The following is a 27,995-nucleotide window of genomic DNA, read 5'->3' as shown; positions in this document are numbered from 1 at the left end:
ACTTCCTATGATCAAGGTTTGGGAAGAATGATGAAGACATATTTTTCATAAATTATAGACAGTGTCACAAAGATTGTACAGTCCTTTCTGGCAAGGCACAAAAACGATGGTGTACAAGTCAGTCCTCTATCAAGCAATATGGGAACCCATGGCTCTCCACCTTCTCTTCTACACATTGATACAATGTGAGTTTTACAGATGACTTATTCACTTGTTATTAACATGTTTTACAATATACAGTAAATTTGTTTTAAAGTTTTATTACATACTGTATATAAAGGCAAAGTCTATCACTGTAACATTGTTAGGTGACCCTAGAAGGACATATTTACAGTTTATATTTTTAGTATATGGCAATGCAACACTTTCTAATAATATTGATCCTTATCTCCAGGTTCCTCATATCCTAATATACGTGAGGTCCAGGCTGCAGTTATGGGTTCTATGAACATCATTTGTTACTACGATACATATCAGTACAGGAATCTGGCAAGCAGCTGGTGCCAACAGGTGTCCATGAAAGAGTGTGACAATATTGTGGAAACAAATCAGGTCACCCGTAATAGTTACAAACATCGAGCGACTATCTCACAAAACGTGGCACTGCATGGTTTTGTTAATGTGACTATGATCAATTTACAACTGTGGGATACTGGTCTGTACAAGTGGAGAGTATGGACAGGACAAGACTATGAGGTCCTACAGAATGTTCTCCTACAGGTGGTCTATGGTGAGTGTAAATAAACATTGAGAGAGATCAGTGGTTCAGGGTCCCACAGTTTGGGATTTATGTCCATTTATGTTGGATTATCTTGATCCTCTTTTTGAAAAGGCATTATGTAATACCAAGTAACAAACTATTGTGTTTTACTAGCTACTTACTAATCTTGTTTTAAAATGACCTTGTATACGTACCTAATTTTATGAAAGTTGTGTTTAAATAAGCACACAACTGAAAAGTATGCAATAGGACATAAGTACCATATTTAATTCAGTAACATAATCTGGTGGAAAAAGGTATGAATCTCTGACCTAAATTCAAGTTTTGGGATTTGTACATGTTGCCTAAAAGTTTGACCTGTTTGTTGAATCAAATAAAATATTACATACATACATGTTCTATCATGGTCAGAGAGTGAACCAAATGTTTTATAATACATATTGGTATAATTATCCAGACCAGTGATAGAAGACCTTCTTTTGTGCAATTTAACATGAAAATTTCACCCGGGTAAGTGAACGATGATCAGCTCTTCAGTGACACTGTCTGGCAGAGGTAAGAGGACTCATACTGCACGCCAAGCCAGTGCAGGGACCCTCTGTCCATGTGTGACCTGGCATTACCTCCCATCTCTAGTAGCAAGCGTATGCTGATTACACAGAACTCTATCATTTCTCCACTGACCTCAACCCTTTCATTATGTCTTGTGTCTCCTGTTGTCTCTCGGCCATCTCATCTTGAATGTCCCAGTACTTTTTTAAATTCAGTATCTCTAAAATGAAAATAATCATCTTGCCCACCACCACGGTTGGCTCCCTCACCCCACCCCCACTTCTCTTTTTGTTGATAACACTACCCTATTCTCCTATTTCCTGTCCCTCAAATCCACTGGCTGCAGGTCATCCTTGACACCTCATATTTCACATTCACTCCCTCTCCAATTCCTACTGGAATATAGCCAAGATCTGTCCCTCTCTTATCATGAAAGCCACCAAAACTCTTATTCACTACTGGTCACTACTCTGGTCTTCCCAACTCCCATCTTGCCCCAGTCAAGTCTATCCTTAACACTGCTGCTCACCTTATTTTTCTTTCCCTCCACTCTCTTTCTGCAGTCCCCGTCTGTCAGTCGCTCTATTCCCCGTGGCCTACAGAATTAAATGTAAACTCCTTACCCTCACATTCAAAGATCTCAACCAATCCTTCTTCCCTAAAACTCCAACCTCATCTCTACCCACACTCCTTACCACTCCCTCGGATCTGCCAGTGACTGCCCACGCACCACCACACAAATTACCTCTTCCCAATTACGTCTCTAGGACTGCCCGGGTTGCTCCCCAGCTTTGGAACAGTCTCCCACACCCTATCAGGTTGGACTCTACTCTCCCAATATTCAAGCTTCAAGAGTGCCCTTAAAACTCATATCTTTATTCAAATAAATAACTTGATCTGCATTACAAAGTTATGTGTGTGTTTGTGTGTGTATGTAATATCTTTAAACAGTATGTCTGATCTTTGTACTCTCTTGCTTTTCATGTATTATGCAATGTGTTATGGATCATATAAAAAAAAGATAAATTATTAATAATAATAATAATAATAATAATAATAATAGGCCTTTAAGGCTATAAGAGAAAAATGTCCTAGTTGTTTCTATGCTTATCGTTATTGTATGAATATAAATTGTTAATATTTTGTCAATAGACTGAAAAAATGGTAGTGGGAAGGGCCGCGCTTCCTTGTATGTGGAGATGCAGCCACAAAATTGAACCCGTGGTATATGGAGGGAAAACCCCACCCTCCCAAATAATGGTAGATAACAAAATAATGTTCAGGGCGCAAATGACGTGTGCCTAAAGCTAGAATTTATTCTGTTTTGTGTACATTGATGCAAATAAACATGTTCCGGCCGGAACAGACCCATACATAAACAATAAAATGTGCACAATGCAGAGCACAGTATGAGATGATTGCACTAAGCAATACAATAAACAGTATGCTGGGTGGACAAAGAAGTGCCCAAATGTTAATAGGCAAACTGATCAGGGGTATGAGATACGACTAAACAGTCTGTGGAAAACTAGTATAACAAAATTAGAAAAAGAAAAAGAAAAAAAAGAGTCCAAACACACATGAGTTGGGGCCATAGCCCATAAAATGAAAAGTAAGTGGCTGTTCAATGTACGATACTGCCGATATACCTTATTAATGTGTAGGTTCAAACATCAGATGCAGTTGCTGTACATGCGATGCAAGTTTCCAAAGCACTTACTTCTTTTCTTCTGTGGAGGGATGCTCCGGCGACGAGGTGACCAAGAAGGAGATGCCGGAAGAAGCTGCTCACCAGTCCAGCGGTGAGTATCCTTCTCTCTTCACAGGGTCCGGGGGCAGCGGGTCACTTCCCGCTGCTGGCCAATCAGCGGCCGGATTGGCGAGCCAATCCTGGCTCGCCTCCGGCCATTCAAACTACTGGTGCCGCCGCCACGAGCCAATCAGGGCTCGCTGCGACGGCTGATGACGTCAGCGCGCTGACGGCTTTATAAGCCGCCGGGCGCCGACATGAGGCGAGTCCGGCAGCGGAGGAGAAGAAGGAGGACGTCGCGTCCAGAGCTCCAGCGGCTGAAGCGACAGGGAGCCCTTGTAAGGGCTGTGAGCTACCCTGCCGCCAGAAGACTTTGATCAAGATGGCGGGACAAGCGGAGTTTCCTGCGTGGAGCAGGTGAGTATCAATTACTTTTTTAGGTCGGGCACAAGGCCCGGGGGCACCTTCAGGCACTAGGCCTGTGGCGCAGGTAGGGGCGGCCATAGTAGGTGTTCAAAAGGGCACAAGGCCCTAGTCTTTAAAGGGCACAAGGCCCTAGTCTTTAGAGGGCACAAGGCCCTAGTTGTTAGGAGGGCACAAGGCCCTTAGTTAGTGGGGCACAAGGCCCTTAGTTGTTAGGAGGGCACAAGGCGCCCTGATTGGCTCGCGGCGGCGGCGCCAGTAGTTTGAATGGCTGGAGTCGAGCCAGGATTGGCTCGCCAATCCGGCCGCTGATTGGCCAGCAGCGGGAAGTGAGCCGTGATTGGCTCAGTCGCCCGCTGCCCCCGGACCCTGTGAAGAGAGAAGGATACTCAACGCTGGACTGGTGAGCAGCTTCTTCCGGCGTCTCCTTCTCGGTCACCTCGTCGCCGGAGCATCCCTCCACACTTCCATCTGGAGTCGTGGTCCAATCGGGGGTAATGTCTTCCTCCTATAATCGCGGGTACACCTTCCTTATCACCAAGAAGATAGTAGAAATCAACAGAAGTCCCGTGTAGACAGTGTTCTAATTCGGAGGTGGCGCATACGCGCTCCAGAGATACAAACACCGGTTGGTCCCGCCTTGTTGCTGCCGAGTGTATCGTGTAAATTGTTAAAAACTTCTAGCATGCTAGGAAGAAAACAAGTCATGAACTTGATTGTAGATGTGTTAGATGGTGCAAAAAAGATAGTAAACCTATGCGTTTCACCTGTAGTAATTAACCATTCGGCTTCCTCAGGGATTAATGTTAGCTGTTCATCCTGGATAGATTATATAGGGTTTAGCCAGGGCTGTCAAACACAGATGATTGGATAATGGATAAATTGGATATTTGCTCAGCTGATTAGCAACAAGAACAAGTACATCCATATAGATAAAAGGAAATGTGGTTTTGATTGGAGAATATTATGAATACAATAATGAAAGGAGGAATTCTTTTAATACTAAACATTCCCAAAGGAAAAAATGAAAATAAAAATAAAAAAAAGTAATAGAGACAGTTTGACATGTTTCTGCTTATATCTGGCTGCAAAGTAATGACATGACATGAAATAACATGACAAAGTCTACAGGGATAAAAAAAAAGAGAGATAATTAAAGGGTAAATAATGGAGGAGTCTAAGAATTTAGAAAATAGCCTAAATCAAAATCAACGTTCAACCCTTTTGGGTTAAGGTTTTAAGGTAAAAGATCCACCTTGCCTCTTCTTTGGAAATGAGGGCAATATAATCGCCCCCTCTCCATGGTTTATGGACCTTACTGATGCCCAGAAATTTGAGAGTGAAAGGATCATGGTTGTGATGTTTTAAAAAATGGTCAGATACACTGTGGTTCATAGACTGATTTCTAATATTGCGCAAGTGCTCCGAAAATCCTATATGTAGTTTGCGGACTGTGCGTCCAATGTACTGGAGTCCGCATGGGCATTCTAGAAGATACATGAAACCTATTGTGTCGCACGTGATTTTGCTTTTAAATTTATAGACCTCCCCTGTAACATTGGAATGAAAACTGGTGATGGGTTTGAGTCTCCTATGCTTGTTGAGTGTGCAGGCTTGGCATCTATTGCAAAAATAAAAACCTTCACCTTTTTCTTTCAACCAACTTTCCTGTTGTTCCTTTTTACTTATGGGGATACAGCATTTGACTATCATCTTCGGATTTTTTGTAAGAATATCTTTGAGAGATTCATCCATCAATAGTACGTGCCAATGCTTCCGGACAATTGATTCTAGTTCCTTGGTGTTGGAGCTGAATTTAGTTATAAAAGCAGATTGTAATTGCTCGTTAGAGTCCTTCTTGACTTTGGGTATAAGGAGAGTTTCCCTATCCACGTTACCCCCGATTGGACCACGACTCCAGTTGGAAGAAAAGAAGTAAGTGCTTTGGAAACTTGCATCGCATGTACAGCAACTGCTTCTGATGTTTCACCCTACACATTAATAAGGTATATCGGCAGTACATTGAACAGCCACTTACTTTTTCATTTTATGGGCTATGACCCCAACTCATGTGTGTTTGGACTCTTTTTTTTCTTTTTCTTTTTCTTTTTCCAATTTTGTTATACTAGTTTTCTACAGACTGTTTAGTCATATCTCATACCCCTGATCAGTTTGCCTATTAACATTTGGGCACTTCTTTGTCCACCCAGCATACTGTTTATTGTATTGCTTAGTGCAATTCATCTCATACTGTGCTCTGCATAGTGCACATTTTATTGTTTATGTATGTGTCTGTTCCGGCCGGAACATGTTTATTTGCATCAATGTACACAAAACAGAATAAATTCTAGCTTTAGGCACACATAATTTGTGCCCTGAACCTTATATTGTTATCTACCAATATTTTATCAATGTTTAGCACAAAGGGTTAATAAAAGCAAGTGAATTTCTTTTCATATGCCCAAAATCGATGATGCCTCTGTTTAAATTGGATTGTTTGCTCAAGTCCAGGCAATTCCAAGTTGTTCTACGTTTATTGCGGTATTATAAGTAAAATGTGTGATTTTTGTGTTGCTTGCCCTTCGGCAGTTTGATTTCAGGGCCCTTTTCGGGTGGATAAAATTAAGTTTTTATGGTGTATAATGATTTTTTCCTTATACTCAAAAGCTTCCACATAAGATGCTTTAATGTTTCCTACTATTAAAAAAAGGACGTTTGCTCATTTTAATTTTTGTAAGTTTAGAGTAACATAATGGTCTGGGACAAATATGATAACCAGAAAGTCTAAAACACAACAGTCTTTGAAGCTTATTTAGGTACATTAACTTATGCTGCAATGTTAGCCGTATTGAGGTTTGTGCTCCCATCAATTCTCTAAGTGGCTGCTAATGTGCAGAAAATGCATTAAAATTTCCGAAATCAGTGGTAGATTATAATAGGAGCAAGTGAGACGACCGCTGAGTGCTCAGAGCAATAAGTGGGCCCACACAGGGGCATCTGCCCCTACCCTGGTCCCATAGTGGGCTACGTTGGGCTGGGTCCCAGTGGGGCCACCTGCATTTTTTCTCCTTTAAAATAGGCTGCTGAATCATATCTTGCCCCCCCAGGCCAGAGCTTGATTAAGGCTTTGGGGAGACCGGGCCACTTAAAACAGGGGGGCCCCTAAAATCTGAAATTAAGAGTACAGTGTCATCATGACGAGAGAGCGTTACAAGTAGGTGGTGAATATTAAAAAGACAATCTGACAAATGCTATCATAAAAGGAATATTTATTTATCATGTATCCAAACATAATAGTGAAAAAATTAAATGTTTTATATATTATATGTATCTATCCATACACACACACACACACACACACACATATATATATACAATAACAAATACATATGTATACATATATATATATATATATATATATATATATAAATAAATATATATATATATATATATAAATATATATATATAATATTAGTACAAGTACTTGTAAATTGTACAGGCACCTCTGTATAAAACGCATGTAATATAACGCCACTGGGTATAAGGCTATTAGTATTGACACATCCTGCATTACGACACATAGTTCATCCACAGGGCTCGCCTAGGTTGTCTGCACAAAAAAAATCATTGTAAATACTGTACATTCAAACAATCATAAAACCCCACATTAAAATGGGTTTTGACACCACACATTAAAACTAGCATTGAAACCGCACATTAAAACTAGCAATGATACTGCATAATTAAAAATACCATTGATAACGCACACTAAAACTAGCAATGATACTGCACATTAAAACTAACATAAAAAAAACCATTGATAACATAACACCAATGTTGACTATAAATGTCTGTGTATATATGTGTGTAGCTATGTATGTATATATATATATATATATATATATATATATATATATATCACGCAGCAACTATGTTATAGGATGCTCTATTTTATTAATCATCGTTAAAGTAATTATCGAAGCCTGCCACTTATATTAAAACTTTAATTAGATTACATATACATATATATATATGCTATGCTATGAGAGGTCTTCTTGATATATTTATTTATATATGATTTATTTTATGTTTAACACTATAAATATGTGGAGGAGCTGCTGCTGCTGAGCATGCGCAGCAGCTCCATTTCGGCCATTTTAGACAGTACAGCAGCTCCTCCAGCAGGTGCTGCTGTACTACTGGCACAGATTTAGAGATCGTAACGATCTCTATGCGCACACGGAGCGAAGGGGACCCCTGCAGCCGCATTTGACAGCAACTGACAGGTGAGATAATGGAGAGAGTGCCGCCCCCCCCCCCCCCCCCACCTTAAACCGGCCATGTCAGGCCAAAATTTTCCAGCCCACCGCTGGGCCCATAGGTTACCAGCAGCAAAGGAAAATATTGTGTGGTAGAAGCATTGTTAGACCCCGGGACTGGGGCTCTACCTGCCATAATTCTCCTGCTCCCACAGTGAGCTTCAGTGTAGAGGCATTAGTCATTAGCCCTCCTCCAGTGGACAGCACAATAGGTAGGAACCTATGGGGGGGTCAGAGGGATATGGAAGTATGGTAGTTGATGGAGGGGAGCATATGGAATAGGGGAGAGGAGTGGTGGAATATAAGTGACAATAAGAGAATGGGCAGGGCATAATGACAATGGGAGAGAGGCGATGGCTCAAATGTGACAAGGGGAGAATCTGTGGGCATAAGTGACAAGGGTGGTATTCATATGTGACAAGGGTAAAGTGGGGGAATATTTGACAAGGGAAGAGTACAAAATCATCTTAATCCACCACTGCCCAAAAATGTTAACATGCAGTGTAAATGCAATTTTGTGACATCTTGGGCCTGATTCAACATGGGATGTAAATGGCGATTTTGTTCATATGATCCGCAAAAACAGTCTGTGCAAACAGAAAGCAGCCATGTTCAATTAATCTTCGAGCACAAAAGACACTTACTACAGCATATAATTTCAGGGAAGGAACGGGGCGGGAAAGGGGCATTTGGCCATAGTCAATGTACAGTAAGGGTATGCCAATAGCGAGCTCACGATGCAACGTCCGAGCCAAGCTCCGGGCATAGTGCAGGCCAAGGTGGCATCATCTGGGGGTTCAAAATATTTCATGGTATGATGGGGGGAGCTGGACAGTTTGGGGTATTCCTTGCTCAGGGCAGGCTAGGGGTATAAATGCATCTTCTTTTGCACCTACATGCAAAAAAGAGATTTTATTTTGTAGTACTATTTAAATTAGATTCAATGGGTGGGGATTCAATTGGGCCGCGTTATTCTAGGCCCGCACAGTATTACCTTAACTACTGTAATTTAAACACAGAATTTTGCTTACGCCTCACAGGGCTGCAAGCAAAAATCAGCGTTAAAATTACTGTACTAACAGTAATAATGCGCACTAATACTGTAGTAACGGTAATAGTGTGCAGGGTGCATTATTCCGGAGAAAATACCCCGATGTCCGCTCACTCTCATGATTATTTTAAAATGCATAAGACTGGAGAATGAAAGAAATGAAGGGATGGTCCCAAAATGGTAGTAGGATGAAGTAGGTTGAATTTTGAAATGACATTATCAATTTGTTTCCACTGAGCGTATTTCCAGTCCAACCTGCAAAAGTAGATATACATTGATTTTTCAGGGACACATCCCAAAATTAGGGTGTGGGTTTGCACCATCAAATGCACCAAACAATCAGGTTGGCTCAGTGGTTTGTACCTCTGCCTCACAGCGCTGGGGTCATGAGTTTGATTCCAGACCATGGCCTTATCTGTGTGGCTTTTGTATGTACTCCCTTTATTTGCTTGGGTTTCCTCCGGGTACTTCAGTTTCATCCCACACTCCAAAAACATATTGGTAATTGGCTGCTGAGAGAATTATCCTTAGGGTCTGTCTTTGTGTGTTCAGGAATTGAGACTGTAAGCTCTAATGAGTACCTTGTGCATACCGACATGTTTTGCAGTTTCGTAATCATTATTGTTTGTTGTAACTTTTATTTAATCTTTTGCTCTCCTGAGCAGTACCCTGGCTATAAGCATACTTGCCAACTTTGTCAAGTTGGCCTCCTGGAGTTCCGGGGAAATGTGCTTGTGTGGGGGCGGAGCTCGGGGAATTGGGTAATTTGGCCCCGCCCCTTAAACTGTTATCACAAATTCAACCCTATTACAGCAGGGGGTGGACCACAATGACTCATGAATCATTTCCTAAGGCTCACCCCCACCATTTAACTCCCAGTAATCCGGGTCTCAATAGTCTATTTAAATGAATATTACAGGTAGGTATTTGTTTATTCCAGCTACAAGTATGGTTGGAATTATTGAAATCATTGGAGGAATATTATTAAGGAAAATGTTCCTGGATATTTAAATCCCTTCAGTCAGTCATCTTTGAGTAATCAATTCAATATGTATGGTTGATTATCATAACATATTTATTAAAGCTCACTTGGGAACATGACATATAAATGTAACGCCTGCAGGGGAACAGGACAGACGCACACAGATGTCTTACCTTACAAACGATGACCACCCCACCATCCACTATGGGTTCACCCAGCCGCTCTCCATCAGATCACTCCAAGTCCTCTAAGAAAGAAACAGAAGTGAGGCAGGGGTCTAACAGAAAGGGACTGTCCGAGGCTACGGCAAGGAGCAGAGACACTCAGTCAACCCCGCTTGCCAACACCTTGGGGTAAATGTATCAAGCTGATAGTTTTCCGGCAGGTTTGAAAAACCAATCAGATTCTAGCTATCATTTATTTAGTACATTCTACAAAATGATAACTAGAATCTGATTGGTTGCTATAGGCAACATCTCCACTTTTCAAAACCGCCGGAAAACTCTTAGCTTGATACATTTACCCCCTTGTTTTGTTCTTGCCAAGGGAGCAGGAATCCTGCCCGAAATACTCTACTCTGTGAAGGCTTAACCAGAAGTAGGAATTGAGAGCGATACTCACCCGGGGCACTCCAACTTCCAGTCCCTACTCTCCTGCTTCTCTCCGTCACCTGTGGAAGACAGAACACAACATGTCCTCCCTCTACAGGTGAGGCTAAATGTACCACCCACACAACTAGTACTAGCTAACAAAAGGCACCCTGAACCTACAACAGCTAATGGTCGGGTAATGCAACTTCTCTAAGTACTGAGTGTAGTGTACTCCCTAAACCTCTTCCCTCTACCGGGAATACCAGCCGGTGTCCACCTACTACTACGGGGCTGACCCTGTCCCTCACCCAGGTCATACCGAGAAGACTATCTTCTCACTACGGGGTCACTCACAGAATCCCAAGGACCAGTTGCCATCTGCATGACCGGGGCTCACTGGAGCAATGCGCCACCGGGGTAGTGGCTTCCGCTTGGAACCGTCAGGAACCCTGCTGGAGTTCAGACTGAGACACCCAATTGGAACCATGGGACGTACCCTGGAACTCAAAAGGGCTGTGCTGCACTGCCAGTGAGGTGCCCAATCACTGCCTCAGGAATTCCTTGTAACCCCAGGGACCTACGGGACGCAAAGACTACTATGTGTCCTATCCCTCACTATGTGTATACTCTAACTACTCCTTGTCCCCACAGACACAGAGAATAACAGGATTACAGGCAGGAAACAAAAGCCTACCTTTCATGGGGGCCTGATGTCTTCCACCTGTAAGGAAACATACACAGCACAACCAAACACCGTATACACAACGCTATATTTCACCACACAGGCTCAATACATCTTGCTACTGTCTATGGAAGGCTGACAATGGAAGACACTTACCATTACCTAACCAGCCAGTTATGTAGAACAATAACAGGCGCCTTCTGCTCAAGTGTTACCTCAGGTCTATTGCCTGAGACTCACTCTCTCTTGTGCCACACTACACCTCTGGGACTTGCACCCTATTCTAACTCAGGGCTCTCAGGCCCACTCTAACTCCAAGGGCCTTGTGCCCTGCCTCTGTCTAATGGGGCTTGTGCTCTCTTTAACTACATGGCATTGTGCCCCCTAACTATATACTTATTGTTATTAATCCCAGTGCATTCACGAAGAGCAACAGAAGTGTAAAGCAAAGTGTCTTTATTTAGGTAAATACACAAACAAAGATTACTCTGATCCACTGATATGAACAGGTTCCTAAGGAGACTGTATAGTAAAAATGGCAGGAACAGGTATTATAAGTTTTACCCCAGTCCAGAAGGCACAAGGCTGTCCAGAAAAGCAGACAGAGTCCAGGGATCAAGCAGTCATCAGACAAACAAATCCAAATAGCTAGGCAGAGATCAAGCAAAATAGCGAGGTCCAGAAGTCTGTCCAAAAGGTCAGGGCAACAGGCAAAACAGCATGGTCCAGGGTACAGGCAAACGATTCGGGGTCTCAGGCAAGATCCAAGGTACAGGCAGGTGTCGAAGTCGTATAATTGGATGAACGAAAGAATATTGGTTAATATTGTTTTATTGCCCGATTGCACTCAGTATGCCACGCTACACGTGGCATACGGCGATCGCACGGTAAAATACGCACCCACACACTCGCATGACAACATTTAGTTATTTATATAATTCATATTCATATTGGATCCATTACACAGTAATTTATGAGCAGACAGTATTTGGTTTATTATTAGTTTATATAATATGATTATATGTGCACTTCAGTGATATATATGGTTCAGATAATAGGAAAGGTGGCATGTCTAGTATCATATTAAAACCCTATTCATCAGCAGCTGTCCGGTGCAGTCGGCGAAGAGATCGCACATTGCTTACTTTAGTTATTGATATTAGGGAATAAACCTTTGTATGATGCTGGCTATGAAATGCTCACATCCCCTGGAGAGACGACCCCACCTTTGGATTCCTTAGATTGAATCAGCCTATGACCTGTTTACCCTGGACCCACCCAACGTCTGGACCTATAGAAACAAGCTACGTCATCTCTATTGTTCACTCTGTAACACTGTACTGTATATATAATCATAGCTGCACCCCCAACAACCTCAGTCTTCACTGATCACAGTATTCAAAGGTGAATCACTGTCCAGGGATGCCCGTGGTTAGCGCAGCTAAGCGCAGCGGTATGTATGTATCTTTTGGTATTGGCTGTACTGTACTGTATCATAATATAATAATGTATTGAATTGTTGACTATTTACCTCTGCTAAAATAAATCACTTTGTGCGTTAGAAACACAATACAATCGCAATGCTTATTTGAAAACGATAAAATTACTTTAATACAGGGGTCATACACAGAAGTTCAGTCCAGCAGGTATATACCAAACAGCCTAGGAGCAGGTTAGCAGCATCCAGGAACAAACGGATGAACTGCACAGAGCACAGCTAGAGGCAGGTACTTAAAGCAGTGCGACAGGTGCAGTTCTAATCAGGCATAATGCAAGGAGATTAACTCCTTCAGGCTAGTAGAAGAGTTCAGGAACAGAACAGCAGCACCTCTGGTGGTATGAGGCACTGCTGCTAGGTACATACAACAGACAGAGTTGTAACACTTATGCCCTTTCTAACTATGGGCTTTAAGCCCGACTAACTAGGGCCTTGTGCCCCTTCTGACTATGGGCTCAGAACCCGACTAACTAGGGCCTTGTGCCCTTATAATTCCCTACCTATCTGTGCCAGGGCCTTGTGCCCGACAGTGCCCACAGGCCTTTTGCCCTACCTAACTGCACAGGGTATACTTACCTGCTCTGTGCAGGATACTCAGCTTGTCCCCGACGCCTTTTTCTCCGGGTCTTGCAGACCTTCCAGCCAGCGGGGCCTCTTTTCCTGTTGGGCGAAGCTGTCTTCTGGGCGGGGGCCCTCCTAGCCCCTACAAGGGCTGCCTGCCAACAATTCCAGTGCTGTCTTCTAGTGGCAGGGTAGCTCCTTGCCCTTACAAGGGCACCCTGCCACTTCTGCCGGCGTCTTCTGTCTTCTTGATACCGGACGTCCCACGACATCCTCTTCTCTCTGCTCCGCCGACAGGCTGTTCTCAAGATGGCCTCCGGCGCGCTGATGTCACTCAGTGTCGCCGTGAGCGCTGATTGGCTTGCCGCGGCGCCAATAATTCAAGAGGTGAGCCTGGTTTGGCTCACCTATCTGGCCGCTGATTGCCCAGCAGGGGGAGGTGAGCCCTAATTGGCTCACTTGCCCTCTGCTGCTGGGACCTGCAGAAAAGAAAGAGAAGTACTCACCGCTGGAACGCAGGACCGGTGAGTAGATTTTCTTCTCTTCTGTCTTCCCCCTCTTCCAGGGCACGGCAGCGGGGCACATCTCTACATAAAAATGTAATTGTATTTACTGTGAATCTGTGATTCACTGGAACCGTCAAGGACCCTAAAGGCTATAATGGTTCCATACTACACTCAATTCTCCTCTTAACTCTCTGCCTGATTTAGACAGTTCAAGTGGAAATTGATGCCCCTTAAAAGTTAACTTTCATTTCATACCAATAGAAAGTTCATGAGGGCTAAGAAGATAAATAAACATGACATAGGACCATTACAGCCATTGATGGTAAGTAAAATTGTGTTTCTTTGTATTAACTGACAAGCGCCAACAAAAACCAATGTTTATGTTTTTGGAGAAGTTCTCCTTTAAGTATCAGGAAAGTATATTTTTTATTTCTTTATCATTTCTATGCATATTTATGCAAATATTTGTGTTTCTGCAGGGTTACCTTCCAAATTACATGTGATCAAATATAAGGTTCATGACACTGTGGAATTGCCTTGTGAATATAATCAGAACCAGACATGGTCCAAGACCTGGGTCAAGCAAATGGATCACGATACGTTTGAATGGGTGGCTCATTCAGATGGAAACAGCAATGTAGACTACAAGTCAAAAGTCCTTGTCTTCAATAACAAACAAAAGAGGGTGCTAATAATGAGACTGACACAGCTGGAGCTTTGGGACAGTGGTATCTATCAATGCCGTGAATCCGGTGGTCAAAACATACTGAATGAAGTCTTGCTGCTCGTAACTTTAGACAATGGTAAGATAGTAAGTGGACAATGTTATCGTTATCAATATGACAGATTTACATTTACATTTACATTTTTTGTACCTCATGGCCACTCTGTTGTACCATTCACAACTCCCCTTGCTGCCATAGCACTCCGTGGTTCCAATGACCACAACATCCCATCGGTATAGGATAAATACATGGAAATAATCCAGCCCTAATTAAGCCAATAGTTAAAAAAGAAAAAACGAAGCTGAATGTGCTTTATAATATGTATACATACCTTGTATGTCCCACTTGCTGCACCCACTTTTGTTCTGCTCAGTACTCTTACCACTCAGCATCAGGGACGACAGTGGGCCAGGCAAAAGGTTCATGAAAGCTAATTATACATTTGTTTTTACTTTACATTTTTATAATATGGAAGTGCATAAATATTAATATGCAAAAAAAACATGAAAACTACTATGTACAAACTGAGTGCCTCCTCTGCAACACTATGTGATCTTTAAACACTTAATGGTGTTTTAAAATAGTCTGTTTCTATCAGAAGAGATGCTTCCTGACACTTTGGTGCCCACCACTCCTTCTATACTAGAGAACACAAGGCCATCTGCGCACTTGCCACCAGTAAACACAGGTGAATACCCTATACAAATTATAAACCGCCGCATATAAAGAATTCAATTTGAAACAATTCTTTTATCTTAGCAGACAGAAAATACATCAATCTAATTGGTGGGATAACCCATCTAAGGGACCTGGAAAACATTTCTGCTACAGTGAATCCCAAGTAAGTGAGAATAATATTTTTTAGCCCCAAATGTCTTGTAAACTTTTTGGGAACAAATAGACTGATCCTGCTGCTTGGCTAGAGGTCTGAGTGGCAGGGTGAATATGCAATTGATCATACATGTTGGCAGGGAAGGACTGGCAGATTTCAGCCCGGGGGCACGCGCACAGCAGCGGCCCATCCTTAAAGGGTGGTTTTTGGTACAATATATATTTATCTATATAAAAAGAGGCTATTGTAGTGTTGCTTAATCCATATATACATTTTTATGCCCATGCCCAGAGCTGGATTAAGGCTCTGGGGGGCCTGGGCATATTGGACTGGGTAACCCCCTATGATGTAGCATGGTTTTCATTTTATACAAATACACAGGCAATACTGTGTGCACTACTGTTAGGTGCACACAGTTCTGCCTTCACAAGCAGTACACGGTGAAGCGGGACATACCTTCCAACTGTCCTAAGCGAAACAGTCACCCAAGTTTGGGACTGTCTCACCAGATTCAGGACAGTTGGCAGACTGTCCTGCTCTCTCCTACCTGTCTTGTCACTGTCACAACTTGTGGCTGCTGGTTACTTTAGCTTTGGATCCTTGGAGGTCCTATTTGGTAAAAAAAAAATGGGTACATGAAATTTAGAAAACTTCTACAATCCCTGGCGTTAAATCAATATATCACCCACGTTTTATAATTAGGCCCCCTCTTCTGCCCAGCACCATTAGCCACACATGCCCCCCCCTGCCTTCAGCACCTTTAGCCACACATGCCCCCCCTGCCTCCAGCACCTTTAGCCACAAATGCCTCTCTCTGCCCCCAGCACCTTTAGCCACACATGCCCCCCTCTGCCCCCAGCACCTTTAGCCACACATGCCCCCCTCTGCCCCCAGCACCTTTAGCCACACATGCCCCCCCCCCTCTGCCCCCAGCACCTTTAGCCACACATGCCCTCCCTCTGCCCCAGTACCTTTAGCCACACATTCCCTCCCTCTGCCCCCAGCACCTTTAGCCACACATTCCCCCCTCTGCCCCAGCACCTTTAGCCACACATTCCCCCCTCTGCCCCAGCACCTTTAGCTACACATTCCCCCCTCTGCCCCAGCACCTTTAGCCACACATTCCCCCCCGCCTCCAGCACCTTCAGCCACACATGCCCACCTCTGCTTCAGCACCTTTAGCAACAAATGCCCCCTGCCCCCAGCACCTTTAACCACAAATGCCCCCGCTCTGCCCCAGCACCTTTAGCCACACATGGCCCCCCTCTGCCCCAGCACCTTTAGCCACACATGCCCCCCCTCTGCCCCCAGCACCTTTAGCCACACATGCCCCCCCTCTGCCCCAGCACCTTTAGCTACACATGTCCCCCTATACCCTGCAGAATCAATCACTAACTCCCCCCTTCCTCTTACCTTTTTCTACACGAGTGGCTCCAGGGGCAGAGAGAAATGCTGCAGCTCCTGCACACTGACTATAGAGTTCCATCAGCCCCGCCTACACTTCCTACCATGTGACCACTGCGGTCACATGACCCTGTGCTGGAAGCTGCCTGCTACTGAGATGCGATAGAGACAGCCTTTGCGGTCTGTGCAGGGGCTGTCACATCGTGTAGAACTCACTGCGGGGGCATCCATTCACAGAATATTGTACTACAAGCTGTAGTACAATATTCTGCAGCCCCTGCACAGACCACAAAGGCTGTCTCCATCGCATTACCACTGGACCACCAGACGGCCCAAAATAGAATTCTATCTTCCGGCCCAGGGAACATCTGCCCCCCTGCCCAGCCCGCCCCTGCATGTTGGTAGCCTATATGGACAAGAACTACCCTGTATGCCCTTCGATCCACGCAGTTGAATAGATTTCAGCATCACTGGTGGCCTGCTGGTTGGGTCAGAAGATGACTGTACACAAAGGCCGGTCATCTCCAACTTGTATTTATCAATAATGTTCAATAAACATCCAAACAATTTAGATTGGACTATTATCAGGCATCTTGCACTGCAGTATTGAACCACACATGCTGCAGTATTGTATACAGTTCCTTTCTGACAGAAATCGCTACAGAAAGTAGCTCTCATTCCATAAATGGCCTAAGTCATATGTATGAGATATTATAGTGTAACACCCTCTTTCCTCGGCTAGGGTGTTTGCACTAGTACAGGCCGGTGCTAGCATATCAGGCGCCCCCCTGCAAAAAATAAATTTGCGCCCTCCTCCTTTATAAATTATTTGTTCATTTAATAATGTTTTTTCTTTTAATACAAATCATATAATACAATTTAATAAAGAGAGTAATACAAATAAATACATTAAACAGCAACCATGAATTGCTTTATGAATAATATAAATGAAGAATATGTATTCTTTGTAATAAGATTTTACATTTTTGGCAAATTAGTTTGGTTGTGAACCCTCCTTCCTCACAGGGTGCCCTCTCCTTCATCACATGCTGCCCTCCACTCCTCCACCACATGCTGCCCCTCCACTCTGGATCCTCACGCTGTCCCGCTCTCCTCATCCACACAGACTCTGAAAGGGATTTTGCAAGTTTTGTGTCAAAAATACATTTCTTTGACTTGGAACAAAATGGTCACATATAACTTAAGAACATCACTATTTAAAATATATTCTGCAATACAGTACATCCGGAAAGTATTCACCGCGCTTCACTTTTTCCACATTTTGTTATGTTACAGCCTTACTCCAAAATGGAATAAATTCCTTTTTCCCCTTAAAATTCTACACAGAATACCCCATAATGACAATGTGAAAAAGTTTTTGGGAGAATTTTGCATATTTATTAAAAATAAAAAACTAAGAAATCACATGTACATAAGTATTCACAGCCTTTGCGCAAAACTTTGTTGATGCAACTTTGGCAGCAATTACAGCCTCAAGTCTTTTTGAATAGGTGTGCCACAAGCTTGGCACGCCTATCTTTGGGCAGTTTCGTCCATTCCTCTTTGCAGCACCTCTCAAGCTCCATCAGGTTGGATGGGAAGCGTCGGTGCACAGCCATTTTCAGATCTCTCCAGAGATGTTCGATCGGATTCAAGTCTGGGCTCTGGCTGGGCCACTCAAGAACATTCACAGAGTTGTCCTGAAGCCACTCCTTTGATATCTTGGCTGTGTGCTTAGGGTCGTTGTCCTGCTAAAAGATGAACTGCCGCCCCAGTCTGAGGTCAAGAGCGCTCTGTAGCACATTTTTATGCAGGATGTCTCTGTACATTGCTGCATTCATATTTGCCTCTATGCTGACTATTCTCCCAGTTCCTACCGCTGAAAAACATCCACACAGCATGATGCTGCCACAACCATGCTTCACTGTAGGGATGGTATTGGCCTGGTGATGAGCGGTGCCTGGTTTCCTCCTAACATGATGCCTGAGATTCACGCCAAAGAGTTCAATCTTTGTCTCATCAGACCAGAGAATTTTGTTTCTCATGGTCTGAGAGTCCTTCAGGTGCATTTTGGCAAACTTCAGGCGGCCTGCCATGTGCTCTTTACTAAGGAGTGGCTTCCGTCTGGCCACTAGCCAATTAAGCTGTAGGAACATCTCAAGAATGATTAGTGGAAACAGGATGCACCTGAGCTCAATTTTGAGGTTCATGGCAAAGGCTGTGAGTACTTATGTACATGTGATTTCTTAGTTTTTTATTTTTAATACATTTGCAAAAATCTCCCAAAAACATTTTTCACGTTGTCATTATGGGGTATTGTGTGTAGAATTTTGAGGGAAAAATGAGTTTATTCCATATTGGAATAAGGCTGTAACATAACAAAATGTGGAAAAAGTGAAGTGCTGTCATATACCGGGTGCACTGTATATATTGTGTCAGAATGGATTGCCTATGCCACCCTGTCTGTTGTGTTGGGGAAAGGCTGGGCTTGCCTTGCCACCGTCCCCTTTTTTTTATCCCAAATACACTCTCTAACCGAAGTAGGAGGGGCTTATGCTGCTGCTACCACTGGACTCCTTTGCGGTGTCCAGAACTGCGTTCTGGATAACTTTGCTGGTACACCTGGGCTGGTACCCCTGACCTCTTTCTTGCCTTCAGATCAGGATTACTGTGAATGGTTCCCCCTGGCCTATCACACTGGCCTGAGCTGCAGGTAACGGGCAAAGCATTGGTACTGGAATGCTGGGTCCCAAACTCAGAACAGCTGGATAACAGATAATCTGCAGGTCACAGGAATTACAGCAGGTAAGTAGTCGTCAAAGCAGTCGTGAAGCAATGAAGTTTTATTAGCTCAAGTAGCCCTTATAAGGGCAGTTAAATCCACTAGTTTAAGGTACTAGGGATCTCCAGAAGTACAGATGGTATACAGCCTGGCACAGCCTGGCAGGGGTAAACCAGTCCCCTTCCTCAACCAAGCCCAAAAAGTCCTTTTATTCAAAGATTAACATCAGGGGAGTAAATGTATCAAGCTGAGAGTTTTCCGGCGGGTTTGAAAAGTGGAGATGTTGCCTAGACCAACCAATCAGATTCTAGCTATCATTTTGTAGAATGTACTAAATAAATGATAGCTAAAATCTGATTGGCTTTTCAAACCCGCCGAAAAACTCTCAGCTTGATACATTTGCCCCAGGATGTGAGATATTCTTTAAACTAAATGCAATTCATCATCAGCATCATCTATTTATATGGCGCCACTAATGCACACGTTATTATCTAAGGCAGAAGATTTTAAACTCTTTTCCACATAGCTCTCACCCCCCAACTTTGGAGATTAGCCGTCAATAAGCACAGATTGATCTCTCAAATGTCACAGGGCTTTCGAAGTGAGCTAGGGATGTCCTGAGATCTGGAATGTTCACATGACCTGAATTCTAACCTCTGCTCCTTCGGCTTGGCTGTTCAGGTAGATATCATCTGCATACAAAAAAAACTCCTCGGAGATGCTCATCTAACTCTGGATAATTTCAAAAGATTATTGACACTTGCATAGGTTCAAACTCATGTAATTTAGCAAAGCACACGTTGAGATTACATTACAAGGTTACATACAATATACATTGTCATGCATGAATTCAACAGAAAATAACAATCAGTCATTAGATATACTACCTAATCGTCACACTCACAAATATAAAGGATATCTCTGAATACTGTTGGCAAATGTCACAGTAGCACTGAGCTATATTTCACCTCTTCCATTGACCTGCACAATTTAGATTAACTGTTCCTTCAAACTTTCCTATTACCTACCCTAGCTAATACACATTCATCCACATCTCTGACAGCAACCCATCATGCACCTACTCAATTTATACTCCTCTTTCTCCTATTCACTTTCACCCCGTTTCCCTTCAGACTCCAATTCTCTCATTATCACCCTATTTCTCCATCACTACTTCCCTCTTTGCTAGTCTGTACAAATTAACTGTTTTGTCTCCTTCACCCACCACACTCACCAGCCTACATAAACTGAAATACACCTTGCATCCACAAATCATCCTCAGTCTCACCCTGCTTCTTCTCATGGCTGCTGCTGACATCTCATCTAACCTATAGGCAATGTTTACCATCCCCACTATCTGCTCACGCTTTTCACTGTATCCCAAACTTTTCCACCCACCCCGTACTTTCAATCCAGTCAACCTTATCCACATATCTCCACTACCCTCTCTTCCCTTCTCCTGTGCACTATGGAACACCAGATCTGTTTATAACAAACTTGCATCCATTCATGATCTATCCATTTCTAAATCCCTCAACATCCTTGCCATTATTGAAACTTGGCTCACCTCCTCTGACATCCTTCAGTGCTCTCCTTTGGGGGACTCTCCCTCAGCCACACTCCCAGACCCAGAAACAGATAAGGTGGTGAAGTAAGCATTCTACTTTCTCCAAGCTGCAACTTCCAAGTCATACCCTCTGAACCCTCTGTCTCATTCTCTTCCTTTGAAGTTCACACTATTCGTCTATTTTATCCTCTCTACTCTCATGTTGCTGTCATATTTTACCCCCCAGGTCCAGTTTCCGAAATCCTTGAAAACATTGTGGCCTCGCTCACTCATTTTCTATCCTTTAAACTCCCTACTCTCATACTAAGCAATTTCAACAGTTATATTGATAATCCCACTGTCTCTTCTGCCATTAAACTTCTTTCACTTACTTTCTCCTTTGGTCTCTCCCAGTGGACCTCATGTCCCACCCACTGTGATGGCCACTACCTTAATCTTGCCTTCTCCTGCTACTGCTCCATCTCTAGTTTCTCCAATTTAGCCTTCGCACTCTCTGACCACAACCTCCTTTCCTTTAGCCTCATCTGACCTCATGTCCTGCCTCTGCACCCAAATGCACACGTACAATTAACCCAATCCACTTCTCATTTTGACTAAAACAACAACTTTCCTATGACTGCATTGTTCTGCTCTAATCAGGCTGCCTCTTTCTACAACAAAACACTGACTTTAGCCCTATACATTACAGATCCAGCTACCACATACAGTTCCCGACGATCCAAATCCCAGCCATGGCACATCAAACAGACCTGCTACCTGCAAAAGTGTTCTCGCACTGCAGAGTGCCACTTGAGGAAATGTCGTTCCTTACAACCTGTCCCCTTGACCCTATTCCCTCCAAAATTCGATGCTCCCTCTCCCCCACCCACACTGCATTGTCACCCCTACCTCACTTCTTCAACCTGTCTCTCTCCACTGGCACATTTGCATCCTCTTTCAAATTCCTCTTTCAAATTCTAAATTCTAAAGAAACCACCAATTCTAAAGAAACCATTACTCGATTCAACCTTTCTCTCCAACTACCGTCCAATTTCTCTTCTACTGTTTGCCTCCAAACTACTTGAGTGATTAGTGTTCAACCACCCGTCTCATTTTCTCTCCACTAACACCATTTTTTCTCCCTGCAACCAGACTTCCGTCCCCAACATTCCACTAAAACTGCTCTTGCAAAAGTGATCATTAATCTACTTACTGCGTTCATTTCTGCATAATCATTCTCCTGGACCTACCTGCTGTTTTTGACACTGTTGATCACTTTCTTTCCTACACACACTTCCCACCATTGGTCAAGTTCTTTCCCGGTTCTCTTCCTTCCTATCAAACAGCTCCTTTAGTGTTTCTACCTCTGGCACATCCTCCCCTCCACTCCCGCTATCTGTTGGGGTCCCACAGGTCTCTGTTCTTTGCCCTTTACTTTTTTCAGTGTAAACCTTTTCTTATGGGGAACTAATTTACTCATTTGGACTCCAGAACCACCTCTATGGTGATGACACCCAAATCTATCTCTCTTCCCCAGACCTCTCCCTTTCTGTGCTATCTCTTGTAACCAAGTGTATTTCTGTTATCTCCACATGGATGTCCCAACACTACCTAAAGCTCAACATGTCCAAAACAGAACGTATTATCTTCCCTCTTGCCAGAGTCACCACCTCTCCTCAAATCTCCCTCACTATCAATAAACCACATTTTCTTCAGTCTCCTAAGCCCGTTACCTTGACACACATGACTACGCCCTCTGCTTTATTTCTCACATCCAGACTCTCTCCCAGTCCTGTCGACACCTTAAAAACATTGCCAGAATACTTTTTTTTGTTAACCAACATGCTGCCAAAACTCTTATCCATTCTCTCATCATCTCCTGTCTTGACTTCTGCCACCTCCTGTTATTTGGCATTCCCAAAATTTACGTATCCCTATTTTAATCCATCCTACATGCTGAAGCAAGACTGATGATCCCCTTTCACCACTGCACATCTGCTGCACCGCAAATCTGTACACTGGCTCCCTGGGTCCTCCAGAATCAGTCACTGTTACCTACAAAACCCTCAACAACACCACCCCTTTATACATCTCAAATCTCATATTAAAATATTCTTCTTCCTATCCTCTTAGATTTATCTGACCTACGTCTTGTCTTTTCTCTGGTAAACACCTTTAACTCACGCTGGAATTCGCTCCCACGTCCAATCAGGCTTTCCCACAACATTCAAACTTTTAGAAGCTCTCTGAAAATCCATCTCTTTTTTAGAGCTCACCTTATCCCCGATGATCCTAGTCACACTAATGCACCATCACACCACTCTGAGACACACTTTCTCCTCTTGTTTCAGCTGTGCCATCTTCCACTTTTAATGTAAGCTCTTCAATGAGCAGGGTCCTCCATACCCTCTGTTTTCATGCCTGAATTTCTTTTATCTACCTTGTATGTCCCTGTTTTATGAGCGTAGTTTTCCCTACTGTACAACGTTACGGAGCACTGTGGTGCCTTACAAATCCACGATAATAAAAATAATTATGTGGGTAGATCAAGGGCTCATTTGTGGTCCAATAAGGACCTGATTAAGGGTTCGCAACCCTAGGACAATGCACTTGTGGCATCCTTGTGCCTTCCACGCCAGGCTACTCTATGGTAGGTAAATATGAACTTGTCCTTTATTAAAAATATGGCTTCCTTTAGCCGTATTGAATCAAGGTAAAGCATCACATGCCAACTTGATAAGAAGTGATGGGTTCCTGATACACTAACACCTAGCAGATCTGAGTATCCAGCAGGATGCATGACAGATTTATTTATTTATTTGACATCTCTTCAACTTCCATTTGTAAGTATTTATGTGCTAAATTTAAAGTCTCTGCATATGCGAACACTTCCCACTTTACCTATGGTTCTTCAGTTCTGTTCTCTTAATAGTGTCACTATTTGATTCTTTAGACGTTGACACCTTTAATGTTTGAATAGAGTGCCAGTCAACTTAAATTTATGTTACCCATTCATGACTAAACAATGCCTGTCCACCATTTTGTAATATATACAGATATAATTTGTGCATTGTCTCTTTGTATTTCACATCAACTGTAAGTTTCTCTAGGAGGCACTTTTTTTCCATTTTTCATATGTCTTCAGCAATACAGAGGTTTTTCGTAATGGAAGTTTAGCTAATAACTTGTAATACTCATTTGATGTAATAACTGAAAGGGTAGGTCCTGTGTCCAGTTCTATTTTTAACTTAATTCCTGCCAATTCAGGGGTAATCCACACTGCTTAGCAGTCTGCGGCCACTATATTGCGCAATTCAAGCCATGATAAATCTTTTTCTGTTTCCTGACTGTTAGTTGATCCTGACTCATTTTCAGTCACTTTATGTTCCTGTTTTATTTTGTGCGTTGTGAGTTTGTTGTTTTACAAGATATTCTCTGTTTAAAAGACATTTCCTGTATTATACTTTCAAGCCATTTTTGTTGTAATTCTTAGGCATCCCTTGCCACTGTCTCCATTAAAATTGCAATAGACAGTGCATGGTCTAATGTTAACTGTGGTTCAATTAATAATCTATTTTGAATACTTCCACTGTGCATACCACACAACAGCCTGTCTCTTATTGCAAATGAGATACTCATTCCAAATTGACAGTGTTCAGATAACTCAACTCTGTTGAATCTAAATCAGATTGTTAACCTGTAAGTGTCAGTTTATCAGTTATGAGCTCATCAGCTGGAGAGAATTAAATACACTGCATGGTTTGCGTGTACAATTAGCTCTGCCCATAGATTGTAAGCTTTCGAGCAGGGTTCTCTTACCTCTCTGTCTGTATGTATTATCCAGTATTGTCTTATCAATGTTTGTTCCCAATTGTAAAGCGCTACGGAATTTGCTGGCGCTATATAAATAAATGTTGATGATGATGATGATGCTTTATTAGTTACAAGTCCATATCTATATAGCACAAAATCACGTATTACAGAAAACTACGCTCCAAAAGGTTTTAACCACTCATGCTCCCATTACACAGATGTTGCTACAGTCTCTCATTTTCACACAGGAATACTCCCCAGGGGGGAGTTGGTTTATCTCCTGTTCTACTATATTCAAGGTCATGGGCAGTTTCTTGCAAACAATGAATAACTCCTACAAACTAGCTGTATCTAATCTGTCTTTAAGCTTTAAGAGAACAAAATGGCTGTAAGGCAACAAGATGACTTCAGCTTAGCAAAATCACATTTCTCAACTCTGCTACATACGCAAACATATTTTTTCCTTTAAATTGACTTCTTTTATTAAATATTTCCTACATTTTTAATGAATAGTTTTCTGGTGGGTTTTACTGGTATTAGTATACTGCACAACAACATACATGTCTTATGCCCCCATTAAACTCTGAAGGACTGACAATTTCTTTTTGCCACTAACATTATTTTCATCACAATAAAGTTCCACAATTTCTACATATGTGGCCCAATCCCCTATAGTGCTATCTATGGGTTACACCGGGCGAGTGTATCTTGACATTTAAATGAAAATTGGAAGGGGGACTGCCTCCTTCACTGTACACTTGAATAATGGCTTATTTAACTGACGTGTTCTTGGCCTCACTCTAAGCTGATACGACATTCTGTGCAATGCGATTTTATCCTCGTTGTCAGTTGTAGCATATGTTGCTGTGCATAAACACGCTGACTATTTGAATAGATTAGGAACTGCGGCTGCTGAACCATTTACTTCTGAGCTCATGCGCATTATGTAAAAGATGACATTTGGGTTCATGATATAAATGAATTTCTTAGAACACACTCCTAACGTCTACCTCCACTGAACTATAAAGTAGTCCACATATACTACAGGAGGTATGCACTGGTGATACGGATGGAACAAATAATGAATGACTACCCTCTAATATATTACTCTATCTAATAGATTCCCCTGCTGTCATATACCACCACTACAGCTCCTCCAATACTGAGAAAAGGGACGGTGATAAGTCAGTGAGTAGCCCAAATACTTCCTCCAGTCATTCACTGATCAATCACCACCTACTCCCTCTGGTTAGCATTGGTGGAGCAGGTGTTGCAGTGACTGACAGCAGGGGAATGTATACTAGAGGGCGGCATAGTTACAGCCTTGTGATTCCCTGCAGCCAATTAGTTTCTGCTACCTGAGATGATGACACCTTATTTCATGGCAGGAATATCCTCAAATGTACAATGCTATCAGAAATTAAAATTTAATACATAAATGACATTGTTAATCGTTCCATTGTTTTTGCAAAAATAACTGTATGTATGTAGTCTTTTGTACTATTAAAACTGAATTTTAATTCATGCCCATTTTAACAATGAAAAAGGTGGAAGTTTACATCTTGCCCACCATAAAATGTTGCAGTTATGTAGCCTGAATGGAGGAAAGCTGTAAAATATTTCATGACTTGGCTCCCAAAACTACTAGAAACATTCAATATCCATTTGCAAAGGAGATGTGTTCACTTTCAAACACTTCACCCTTTCCATTACTTGATCAAAAATGTAAGTTTTAACAAAATGAAAAAATGTTAACTTTAACCATATTGTTTTGCTGATTTAATTCCTAAATCGGGAAATGTCCAATTACTTAAAGTGACAGATCAATTTTAACTGTAAATATTGATTTGCTGAACTATCTACATTTTAAAGGATACACAACACAGCACAGTGTATTGACTTCATTCAAAGCTGTGTAATGTATCAGTGGGAGTTAGAATGGGCTGGGTGGCTCACTACCATGAAAACCGTGCATTGTGGTAAAGGAAACTTCAGTGGGAATTTGATCATATAGGATTATATCATACATATAATAACCTTCAGGTTCTGAAATATTTGTTAGAGATCATCATCATCATCCTTTATATAGCGCCACTAATTCCGCAACTTATTCACATCAGTCCCTGCCCCATTGGAGCTTACAGTCTAAATTCCCTAATATAGACACACACACAGACAGAGAGGGAGACAAGGGTCAATTTTGATAGCAGCCAATTAACCTACCAGTATGTTTTAGGAGTGTGGGAGGAAACCGGAGCACCCAGCGGAGACCCACGCAAACACAGGGAGAACATACAAACTCCACACAGATAAGGCCATGGTCGGGAATTGAACTCATGACCCCAGTGCTGTGAGGCAGAAGTGCTAACCACTAGGCCACTGTGCTGCCCATCTGAACTACCAATAATATAACCATTCTCTTTGGTCCTTTTTATGGCAGGAGTGGACCTGGACACAACAGAGCCTGGGAGATTCTACGATGGATATTTTTTCTTTGCATGGTACTGTGTGTTTTTCTCTTCACCTACTACAAAAGGTTATCTGGTAAGTTTTGGGATTGCTGGTTGTAAATGTGGAGATCATAAGATACTGACCTGTTTCTTTTTTATTTCAGCGGGCATCTGTTTGACCTGTAACCGCTCATTGAGACCTCAGAGACATGACATATGAGAACTGGATATAGACTGTTCATGTCCCATCTTAAATCACTGTATTCCCATTTTAAAGCTTTCCCATACGTTTTATATAATGGGGTCACAAAGAAATACATATATGTAAAATGTGTACAGGAAAACTTTTTGCATATTCTGTGACAGTGCCTGATAAAGACAGTAGTTGATTATTCTTTCATGTAACACCTTCTACCATTCTATGTGCCTAAAAACTCCTGCCTCCCACCTTCGCAAGCACCACTCCTCTTTTCCACTGCGGGTCCAATTATTTTATTGTCATATCAGAAATTAGAGAAGATGAGGTTGTGCTATAAAGGGAGGCTTGAAGAGAGCAGAAGGGACCACTGAGGACTGCTCATGGCTCTAAGTTGTAGGTACACCTACACAAATGAATGAGGGTACAGTGCATATAAAAAGAAATCTATAAAGAAAATAAATTGTGTGAGTAATAGTAGTGGTAATAAGTCCAATATTGCAGGAAATATGTTTCTCCCCTCTTTTCAACTATATTACATATTGCTCCAAAAACCTGCTTCTTACAATAAATTTTTTGCTCTCTATACCCATTGAAAGTATAACAAGGTTG

At 42.4% G+C, this 27,995-nt stretch overlaps 1 protein-coding gene across 5 annotated transcripts; it reads left to right on the top strand.

The window, feature by feature from the left end:
• On the top strand, positions 1–27,995 carry LOC142138897 (polymeric immunoglobulin receptor-like). Of its 5 annotated transcripts, none has more exons than XM_075195983.1 (7): positions 1–185; positions 395–730; positions 14,115–14,438; positions 15,007–15,048; positions 15,123–15,201; positions 27,178–27,281; positions 27,352–27,995. In XM_075195983.1, the coding sequence occupies exons 1-7, from the start codon at positions 107–109 to the stop codon at positions 27,405–27,407; spliced, it is 1,020 nt and encodes a 339-aa protein (XP_075052084.1). In that variant the 5' UTR covers positions 1–106; the 3' UTR covers positions 27,408–27,995. The 5 variants fall into 5 exon arrangements, with proteins under 5 accessions (XP_075052084.1, XP_075052083.1, XP_075052082.1 ...); XM_075195982.1 differs by having other exon boundaries at positions 15,120–15,201; XM_075195981.1 differs by having other exon boundaries at positions 14,962–15,048; positions 15,120–15,201.

This window comes from Mixophyes fleayi, chromosome 2 (genome assembly GCF_038048845.1).
Source record: "Mixophyes fleayi isolate aMixFle1 chromosome 2, aMixFle1.hap1, whole genome shotgun sequence".
Taxonomy (NCBI): Eukaryota; Metazoa; Chordata; class Amphibia; order Anura; family Limnodynastidae; genus Mixophyes; species Mixophyes fleayi.
Note: the sequence above shows the minus strand (reverse complement) of the source record. Positions and strands in the feature narration are given on the sequence as shown.